The sequence below is a fragment of the Schistosoma mansoni genome, chromosome 5 (genome assembly GCF_000237925.1).
Source record: "Schistosoma mansoni strain Puerto Rico chromosome 5, complete genome".
In the NCBI taxonomy this organism is placed as follows: domain Eukaryota; kingdom Metazoa; phylum Platyhelminthes; class Trematoda; order Strigeidida; family Schistosomatidae; genus Schistosoma; species Schistosoma mansoni.
In genome coordinates, this window is record NC_031499.1 from 7,884,661 (window position 1) to 7,896,179 (window position 11,519).

Genomic DNA, 11,519 nt, shown 5'->3' on the forward strand with positions numbered 1-11,519 from the left:
TTTAGGACTGAGATGTAATCACAACCCGTCAGGGAGCATCAGTTCCCTAAAGATTACAGGTACACCTTACTGACGAGTGCCAAGTAGCACGAAACCCGGGTCCAGGGTTTCCTGTCGACCACCTTCAACCACCATCTTACAATCGAATGTATTACGGAACAACATCAAAGAATATCTCATTAAAATATGAGAACCATATAGTGAACACTTAATTTGCAAACTATCAATCAATTGTCCCAACCTTAACTGTTCCTTCTGTAAATATCAGTCCATAGTCTCCGATTATAATTGTTCATGCATTTTCGTATCAACTGCGTGCCGTTTCCGTTCTCTCCTTATCGATCTTCTACTGAAATACATTTAATGCCTGACCATTACCATATACTACTTATGTGGATAGATCAGTAACCCACACCACAATAGTACATAATATGATCTTCATTTTCAGTCTTGTCTTCTTTATCATTATTAAACTATATCAGTCTCTATACAATAGCTATACTAATGTCATTTATTACATTTACAATAGTTATGAAGACCTTGGAAGAAAAAAGAGATCATATCGTATTTTCACTCAGTCTATTATAAATAGAATGAATAATGTGACAGTATTACTCATGAGACTATCATATAAAGAATGATGATTAATGTTACTACTTTATCATTAGTAAATGCTTAAGCTGATATCTGTCTTTTATATCCGCCTATTTCTAAACTTTCATCTGACCCATCAAACGTTGTCACATGTCTTATAGTCCTAGATTTATTATTCATTAATTATCCCATCATTACGCTGGTTTGGTATCACTTATGACTGAGTTATGTATATATTGTAATTCCTTAATTGTGTTGCTGTATGGTCAGACATTTTACGCATATTATTGTCTAAGTTTTGTGTCATGATTGAATTAAGGACAATAGTGAGATGGTCTGTTTTTGACAGTCATCTTCTAATTAGCTACTAGGTTGGAAGGAGTTCAAGGTTCAGTAAGTGTTAAGATCTTGGCTATTATTTATTGTTCAATTTCCCCATCGGTACTTGGAAAGTCACCGATCCTGCTCGAAATATGGATGAACGAATAGATAATCATTACGGGCGGATCACAAGGGACCCGCCGGAGCAATTGGTTTCTTCTGACGAGACATAATCAAGATCGATCCTGAAACTTCTAATATGTATGTATGTATACGGGGAAAAGAACGTCATATAAAAGCAGAGTTACACATTAATCCTACTTTATCGTTTGAATATTCTGTCTATAATATGATAAATAAAAATTGAATCTTTGTTTAAAAATAAGCACATATGAAAGTCATCCCATTCCGGATGGAATAAATAATAAGTATTGTTTTTTTTATACAGTTGAAATCATGAGTCGATTGAAGCTAGACTACAATGGAAAAACTGAAAGCACTGGACGACCATTTCGTCCTATTGTGGGACTCCTCAGTAGTGTGCACTAACCAGTTCAGTTCAACCAGGTCTGTTGGGAGATATCAACTCACTGAAGAATTTAGTAAATGGTTGTTCAATTTCGTGGATTGGTTGAAGTCAGACATTAACACCGTTGGATGCCGAATCAGTAGTCTAGTGGTTAAGCGCTCGCGCGCGAGATTAATAAGTCCTGGGTTCGAATCTCACGAGGCGGGATCGCATATCCTCACTACTGAGGAGTTACACAATAGGACGAAACGGCCGTCCAGTGTTTCCATGTTGGTGTAGCTTCAGTTGACTCATGATTTCAACTATAATATTCTATTATAAACAAAATTTAAATTGATCAGTTTGACCTTCATTGTAAAATGGTCATGTGAATTTTGGTGTGATTACAATTTATGGACGACCTTTGAGCAACGCTAAAATGACCCTGGAATGTTCACCTATCTACTAAAGTTAGATAGGGGTTTTATATTAGTATGGGGAATTAAGTTTTATAATTAAATCTTACATTCAATGTTTTCATCATGAACTGATATCAGCTAAAATACCAAATTGTTGTTTGATCAAATGGATGAATGAATTTCGAGCCAAAGTTAAAGACCTATTACCCTAAAACTGATTGTTTTGTCCATTAATTATAGTCTCGTCAAATCAATCTTTTTTTTAGTAACCGATTTCTATGTGTATAGTCAATCAATAATAGGTGACAGATTTGAATCTCGTTCGACTTACGTTAGTTTGAAAAAGTGTAGCTAAATGCTGAAAACATAAATGTAGACTTAGTAAGCGAGTTTTATTGAATTATAGTTTGTATGGCGACTAGAGATACTAGCTGTCTACTTAAGACTATATAGTTAGACTGGGGTTTGAATATATGTGACTTATTGATGAATTAATCTAACCATCAAAATCATTGTTTGATGTAAATAAAATGTTATTCAGTATGATTGTTCCATTCTACTAACATCATAAGGTTTATCTTTCCAGCTTATAGAATTTCTTCAATCAGTCAACTATAACGTAGGACCAGGCATATTGATGCATTGGTCCAAGTTGCCATACCTCAACAGCACAACAAGATGAACATCGGATTCATAGAAGTAGTTAATTTAGTGGTGGTAGTATATAAAAGATAGGATGTATATAAAGATATAGTACAGGAAGGAAGAACGACATGAAGCTATTTTAATCTCAAAGTTTAAGGGAAGATAAAGAGTGTAAACACCTACGCCATTGTGATCGATTCTGAGCCATGTCACACAGTCTTCAATCATTGGTTACGATAGTCACGCGGACCCCAACTTCGACCAAGTAGTCTGCATCCACTAACATGGCTCACACCAGAGGTTAGTAACTTTATGAACTGATAACACGTTTTGGTTAGGCCAACCCTAACTTTCTTCCAACCACCCTCAATACTAGTCAGCATAGCGCGTCGTGGTAATCAGTGCTCAGGCATACGTAACACGTGGCCTCACAATCTCAGTCGATGAAGATTCATGACCTCATCAACTGATTTACCACCAATCCCTAATACCCTGTGTCTAACCTCATTATTAGTTACCCGATGATCCTAGCAGATGCAAGCAATATTTCCAAAATATTTGTGATCAAATTCTGGTAACTTACGAGTATCTTCTACTCTTAACTGATTCAAATGAGAAATCCTACACTTTAACTTCTTGAAAACATTTCATGTGAATACACTATCTACAATCATCTTACAACGAACTCGAAACTATTTATACCTTATGAATAAATATACAAACTGATAATTTTCAGACTTTTTTTATAAATATGTGCCGAAGTGTACTACGTAAAGATGGCAAATCAGTTGATATAATTATGAATCTTTATTGACTTAAGTGTGTGGGACATGTAATATTGAGTATATACAACTACCACCTACCTTGACTTACAATATAGGCATGTGTTTGAGTAGATCGGGAAGGTTCTAGGAAGATGTTAAGTGACATTACTCACAATAGTTTGCAGTGACTCAGATATATTAAATGTTTGCCTTTTCTTAGATCTGAGTCTCAAAATGATTCTTACTTCTCCAATAATCAAGTCTATGCCAAAAAATTTTTCCCATTACAATTCATACTGTCATTACTAATTACTGTAATGATTCTATTGATATCTTCACCTTACTGTACTGATATGACGTGGATACAGTGGTCTTGTGTTCTGTTAGAGGTATGGCAACTTGGACCGACTCATAAATGTGCCCGGTCCTACGTTGTAGCTGACTGACTGACCGATATGACGTGGCATACATGCACCAGATTGTACGTTGCTTATAACCGACTGATTGAACTACAAAAATTTACTACTCAGTGATTTGAATTATTTTTTTTTAAATCGTCTATGTACTTCATTCTTATACTCTTAGGTAAGGAAAATCCCAGAAGTTTGTGAACTTCGACAATGGCAAATGGAATGGAGAAGATATAATCGATTGAAAGCTAACCAACTGGAATAACTTAACGTGAAAAATTTCCTCAAGTTTTCCCATAAAACAAAACACCCAGTTACGACTATAACTTGATAAGCTGTAATCAGTTCCTAATTCATTTATAGTTACCATGTAAGCTACGTTGTATATTTCACAATCATTTGGTTTATACATAGATAAACATGCTTCGTATACGCAAATCTTACTTGCTATGAGATTGAGGAGACTGAAATGTTACTAGGAGTCTGAAATGAATAAATGCCGTAAACAACTTTATCTAATAGTACGCTTTAGATAAGATCTCCTAAATACTGGATGCAGGCTCAGTGGTCTAGAGGTTAGGAGTTCGCGCGCGAGACTGATAGGTCATGGGTTCGAATCTCGAGAGGCGGGATCGTGAATGCGCACCGCTGAGGAGTCCCATAATAGGACGAAACGTCCGTCCGGTGTTTCCAGGTTTCCCATGGTGTTGTCCTGGGAAAAAGAAACTGCGAGCCATGGGACTGTGTCGCCTCGTATTGCAGTGAACAAGATACGACTGTGGAAAATCGAATGTATTTAAGCACAAAATTACAGACTATCTCACTAAATCCTGATAACCATAAAGTCAACGGTTAGTTTGCAAAATAACAATCAATTGTTTCAATACTAACTGTTCCTTCTGAAAATATCAGTCCATCTTCTCTTATTTCATTGTTCATGCATTTTCGTACCAATCACGCTTCATTCCTGTTCGTTTCTTATCGATCTTCTGCCAAAACGCATTCTATGTCTGACCAATACTATATAGATATAAGTAGATCACACCACAATATCACACAACTCTCATGTAGGTTAGTCTCTTAGATCAATGACTCAGGCATTGTGATCACTTAAGAAGACCACCAACTTCGATTTGGGCATTCAAGTAATATCTCAGTTAACAAATTAATATAAAAACAAATACTGTAAGAAATGTCATGCAATAGGAAAGAAATGAATTTATAGATCAAAAATTTATGTTCTCAGTTTGAAAGTACCTTCAATTCCCTCGAAAACTAATTAGATTTATCCCCAAACCAACAAAATCTTCATTACTAAATCAGACTATATTTACAAATACGTCACCCTATTTGATAACTACTGATTTGGTTATAAACTGTAATAACCACACAATAACTTATTTGAAAATTGAAATCATGAATCAACTGAAGCTAGACAACCATGAAAAACCTGGAAAACTGTTTTGTCCTATTACGGGAATCCTCAACAGTGCACATCCAATATCCCCCACTCGCGAGGTTCGAACCCGGGACCCACTATTCTCGAGATACAGCCCTTAACTGATAGACCACTGAGCTGGCATCCAACGGTGTTATTGTCTAACTTCAACCAATACACGATGTTTGAGCAACCGTTCACCAATTGTCTTCAGTGAGTTGATATCTCTACAACAGACTTGGTTGAACTCCACTGGTCACTTCTTCCCACTAGAACTCAAGGAAACATTGCTTACAATCAGTCACTAGTGAGCATATTATTATAATCAGAAGGGGATTTGTGGAGATTTCAGTATTTGCATAGTTGAAATCATGAGTCAATTGAAGCTAGACCACCATGGAAAACCTGGAAGCACTGAACGGCCATTTCGTCCTACTATGGGACTCTTCAGCAGTGAGTATAGCAAGTAAATCATAATTAGTTATGAACTAGATAACCTCCAGTACCTTTAGATGTATGAAACTAGTTGTTATTACTTCGTAGTTGCCTACATCGCAGAACATTACTTCTTTTAAAGTCATTTTAAAAGGAAAACAGGGCAAATCACCGCAGTGTTCTAGGAACAAGCATTTTAGCCCGAAAATATTGCTTTCATACCAACCTAGATGGAATGATTCGATTAACGAAACAAGAATGACCGCACAACTTTCCAATAAGGAAACATAATAAAACTGTAAACAAATGAATAAACACAATCCATTGTTGAACACCGCCTTCTTGTGGCGGGGGTGTTGTTTACGAAATTAAGAGGACGAGAAGCGAATGTACGGCGCTTTAACCAAGTTGGTGGACACGGAAAGTCCATCTAGGGGAGTTGGAAAACCCTCATTCCAAACCAATGGTGCACATGGGCTGGCTCCAGTATCCTGAGCGAACAAATGGTGTATGAATCAACCATTGGTCACCGACTATCATGGGACTGCATCTCCTCACGATTCTCAACTACCTTGTGGATAAGACTTGTAGGTCAAAGGCTCCGGGTGTGGCCCTCCAAGAAAACCACCTGCTTTGGTTTGAGCACCCGAGTAGTATCACAGCCCTCACACAAATCAAATGACATTTGTGCGGCGTATATCTACATCTGGTGCTTCCTTGTACCATTATTTATGTGTTTAATAAGTAAATACAATACTGATTACATGGAAGTGTGTGTATGTATGTAAAGATCATCAATTTTACACTAAGTGCATCTACATCAAAGTGACACAAGACATGATCTGAAAGTTAAAATATAAAACACAACAGTTTTTTTTTATAAGCATCTATGAAAATGTGGATGTGTGTATCTATGCTGCACAGTTACAAATGGATACACTTCATTAATATGTATACATATATATATAAATGAAGAAATCACAGAATGAATATATATATCATTTGAATGACATAACTGTAATGAAATTGAAGTAGCAACAATCTCTCCCCCCTCCTGATTAATGTTTTTAAAACTTTTATTCTCTTACTGATAAACATAAAAAAAGGTGTGTAAATGGATGTGTAGTACTTGTTAAAAGTGCCATGAAGCAGACAGTGATTGTCATCTATATCTATATACGAGTGTAAAAGAACAACAACAACACTGACAATAATAATAATGATGATAAGCTTATGTAAACAAGTACAAATAGGTTACATGTAGAGATAGAGAGAGGGAGGGAGAGTGAGGGAAATGCATCACGTAAGTAGTGAACAATACAAAATAAATGATGATGATGATGATAATGGTGAATTAAAACAATACTACATTGAATAGATTGTTTTCTAGTTTCTAATTCAATTCAGCTAATAACACATACTACTTATATACAAACAAGTAGTATAAATAAGTAAGTAGTACAATAAAGATTTACTAATTTCATTTAAAATGTTGACAACAAATTTCAATATAAAGTAGACTAGGTTTTTTTGTTAACCTTAGTCGTACATCTAATCATGTATGAATGTGTGTGTGTGTGTGTCTGTATGCGGTGATCTACAATACACTTATCTATACGAAGGGAGGTATATCATTAAAAACCTGTGTTAGCAAATAAGTAATAGGGATAGTAATGATAAAAGTGAGGAGAACAATCGGAATCTTATTGTAAAATCCAAACTTGAATAATCACCAAGCCCATCAATAGAAGTTATTATAAAGTTAATTTTATATTTCCTCCTTCTATATGAAAAATAAATCAAATGCTCATGTATATCTTCTGTAGCTTTAGTAAGCGTGTGTGTATGTATGTGTTAAGGAGTACAAACACATACACACACACATGATCAGACATACAGAAGGGAGTAGGTATGTACGTGTACTTGTAACACTATCACTTGTTGGCTTATATTCTCAATGGTTGGGTTTTTCTTTTGAATTACTTTCTATACTTCAACATTATTCATCGATGATGATGATGATTGTGATGAAGATAATGAATTAGTTGATCGTATTATTGTTGAACTTGATCCTAATGAAGATGGTAAATATTCATTTACTGCATCTACTAATTGATTAGGAAGTAGACCACGTTTATTAAGACCATCCGTAAGTAGACGATAAAATAGAATTTGTGCATTTGGTGGTAAAACGTAGATTTTTGGTAATAGTGAAACAGGACTATAAGTTCTAGGACAAAAACACAATTAAAAACAAGATGAGAAATCATGAACAATGATAAGAACAAAGAGGATTAAGACTAATAATTTATGCAAAATAAATCTGAACCATTCATTCTCTTTCTTTATGATGATGTTACCCTGAAAGACAATGAAATCTTTACAACTAAACAATCTATCTAGCTTAGAAAATGCACATAATCCTTAACGTTCCCATACTGGGCTACAAATATTCTCTATTATCTCAAAGATTCTTGAAAAAGTTAAGTCACTAACTATATATATATATCTCAGTCTCTTCAAATGAAAGTCCTTACTTGGCCAATTAGATCCATCTTATAATTTGATCCAATGTATGTCCCATGATCGATCGCTTTTTTAGTGAATAGTGACCCCGAAGTTCCCTGGTACGGCCGAAAGTGCGGAGTTTGCTCGCCCTCTCCAAATGCTTTCACATGGACACGCGTATATAGCATCTGATAGGGAAGTCCTACTCACTGCCTTCTCGTGGCACGAGTGTTGTTTACGAAATTAAGAGAACGAAAAGCGAATGTCTGGCGCTTTAACCGGGTTGGTGGACACGGATAGTCCATCTAGGGGAGTTGGTAAACCCTCATTCCAAACCAATGGTGTACATGGGCTCCAGTATCCTGATGGAACAAGTGGCGTATGAACCGATCACCGGCTACCATGGAACTGCATCTCCCCACGATGCTTTACTGCCTTGTGGATCAGATCTTTAGGTTGAAGGCTCCGAGTTTAGCCTCCTAAACAAACCAGCTGGCTCAGTTTGGGCACCTGGGCAGTGATAAGCCCTACATGATAGCATCATCGTCCGATCTAACTGGAGTCAGAATAAAAGCCACTAAAATACCTCTTTATATGACGAGTGTAAACTGGTACAAAACCATATATCTGAAGTTTCCCATTGGACTGTCTCTGATTAGATAAAATCACTTATCTATGAATGAATAGAGAGTGAATGAGAACATATATATATATATATATATATATATATATATATATATATATCCCGAATCACTTAGTCAATAAACTTTCTTCCTCACTCTGAATCTTTCCCCCCTTTGGATTCATGTATTGCGTATTAATTCACTACCAACTCTAAAAAACTACATTGTACCACAGCATTATAACAGATTAATTTCAGTTATTAAATTAATTATGAGGTCATATAAAAGCCAGTTGAGTAGGTATGGTACCCAATTATGTGTTCATATAAATTATAATGTCCCTGTGTAAAATAAATAAACTAACTATTCATAGAAAAGTACATTATTATCAGAAGGGGTTTTGTGGAGATTTAGTATTTTCATAGTTGAAAGCGTGAGTCAATTGAAGCTGGACCACCAAGGAAAACCTGGAAGCACTGAACGGCCGTTTCGTCCTATTGTGGGACTCCTCAGTAGCAGTGCGCATCCACAACCTCGCCTCACGAGATTCGAACCTAGGACCTATCAGTCTCGCGCGCGAGGGCTTATCACTAGACTCACGCGTTCAACTATGAAAAGTACATTTATTAAAACTATGTTTTTTCAAGTTAAAAATTTAAAAATAACATATAACAGTATTTTAAAAAAGTTTTTCGTTGTTGTCGTTGTTCGTTTATACCTTTCAATACTGTATTTCAATCAGTCTCTAATGAAAGTTCCCTTGAATGGATGTAATCTGCATTGTATATGGCTACAAGTGGATTATATCTACTTAAAAAAAAGTATAGGGGATGATTGGAAGAGAGTTAGGGGCAGCCAAACCAAAACGTGGTATCAGAGCTTGAAGTTACTAAATTCTAGTCCGAGCTATGTTGGTAAATACAGACTACTTGGTTAGGGTCCGCATGACTATCCTAACCAATAATAGTTGGAGACTCTGTGTGACATGGCTCAGAGTCGATAAACAACGGCGTAGGTGTATACACTCTCTGTCTTCCTTTAAACCATGACATTAAACTTACTTTATACCTTTCTTTCTTCCTTATATACAATCTTTCTTTTATATATTACCATCATTAAATTTACTACTTCTATGAATCCGGTGTTCATCTTGTTGTGCTAACGAGGTATGGCGACTTGGACAGATGCATATATGTGCCTGGTCCTACGTTGTAGCTGACTGACTGACTTAACAAAAAGTATTGGTGTTTATTTATAATGAACTGTTTTAAACTCTGGTTTTATTGAAAACAACAGTGGAAATCCGGTTGACAAGTCCTAACTATAAGATCAATTATGAAGTCTGGATGTCATTACAAGACAATAATACTTTCAAAAAAATCAAATACTTGCCCCACAAATAACCACCCTTCCTTCTCAAAATGCACTTTTGGTGGACACAGAAAGTCCACCTAGGGGAGTTGGAAAACCCTCATTCCAAACCAATGGTGCACATGGGCTGGCTCCAGTATCCTGAAGGAACAAATGGTGTATGAACCAATCGTTGGTCACCGGCTACCATGGGACTGCATCTCCTCACGATGCTCCACTGCCTTGTGGATCAGATCTTCAGGTCAAAGGCTCCGGGTGTGGCCCCCTACGTAAACCACCTGTTTCGATTTGGGAGTATCACAGCCCTCGCACAAACAAATGAAATAACGCTTTCTGCTCACAATTCTGAATTAAAACTAATAGTGTACATAGGACCAAGCATTGTGAAGAAACAAATGATCTACAAACCCAATTTTGGTTACTGGATACCATGCAACTAAATTTCACTGACATTGTTCTACTACTTTATGGATTAGACCCTAAGGCAAACCACCTAGTTCATCCTAAGCGTTTTCGCAGTACCCCCATTCAATACACACAAATATGATGTTTAGTAAAAAAAAGGTCCTATCATTTAAATATAAACCATAGAGACAAAAAGTGTACGTGCACACATGCACACAGATACATAGAAACATTGAACAACCACTTACCGAACAAATGAATTATAATAAAATAGCACAAATGTTCCAATTATTAATTGACAATCAAAACGATCAACTACACCACCATGTCCAGGGAATAAATCACCAAAATCTTTAATTTTAAATGCTCTTTTAAAACCGCTAGCAAAAAATCCACCAAATGGTCCAACAACTGATGTATATATACTGATAATTAAACAATGTTGTAGGAATGGATACCAAGTGATTTGACGTATTGGAAGAAAGAACTATACATAGACATATATAGATATAGATGTAGGCGGGAGGAAGAAAAAAACAATAGTGTTAATCTAAAGAAAAAAATTCTCAACAGTTTTCTATGCATACAAAGAAAGCAAATACTTTGTCTTCATATATCTGGAACATTTCAAAAGTATGACGCATGCACAGTTGGTCACACGAAGTTCAATTCAAAAAGTTCAGGTTTCCCCCGGGAAGCCATTACCTATTAGACAACTGCTGTTGTACTGAACGAGAACACCAGTGGGGACAATCAAATGTATTTGAACATAAAATTACAAAATCTCTTAGTAAAATGTGAGAACCAGGCATTCCACTTTCGATTGGTGATACATCTGTGGATATCAGTAGTATATACCACACTACTAATACTACTTATATTGAATAGAAATTCACAAGAGATCGATATTTCCAACTTCAAACAATACACGACCTAGTGAAACATCATTCCAAAACCAACCATTAGTGAGGAAATTTGATAGTAGTTGCAACCATGATGCGAAAGTCTGGTTGACATGTCTTCCCCTCTTATCTTTCATCTCTTTTATCGTCTTTCAAAATGAATGTATGAAGTAAAA

General features: G+C 36.0%; 2 protein-coding genes across 2 annotated transcripts in view; one reads left to right on the forward strand and one right to left on the reverse strand.

Moving 5' to 3' along the window:
* Smp_040110 (putative thrombospondin type 1 domain-containing protein) overlaps positions 1-3,862 on the forward strand; it is a gene marked incomplete at both ends in the record, with an annotated part of 28,285 nt that extends 24,423 nt beyond the window's left edge. Inside the window, one exon of the mRNA XM_018797790.1 lies at positions 3,837-3,862. Within this exon, the coding sequence (XP_018652797.1) occupies positions 3,837-3,862 (26 nt within the window). The remainder of the gene's footprint in view (positions 1-3,836) is intronic.
* A 3,658-nt stretch (positions 3,863-7,520) lies between these two features.
* The window catches only part of Smp_144030 (phosphatidate cytidylyltransferase), a gene marked incomplete at both ends in the record, with an annotated part of 35,209 nt that continues 31,210 nt past the window's right edge, over positions 7,521-11,519 (reverse strand). The window contains 2 exons of the mRNA XM_018797791.1: positions 7,521-7,764; positions 10,690-10,928. Coding sequence (XP_018652798.1) covers positions 7,521-7,764; positions 10,690-10,928 — 483 coding nt within the window. The remainder of the gene's footprint in view (positions 7,765-10,689; positions 10,929-11,519) is intronic.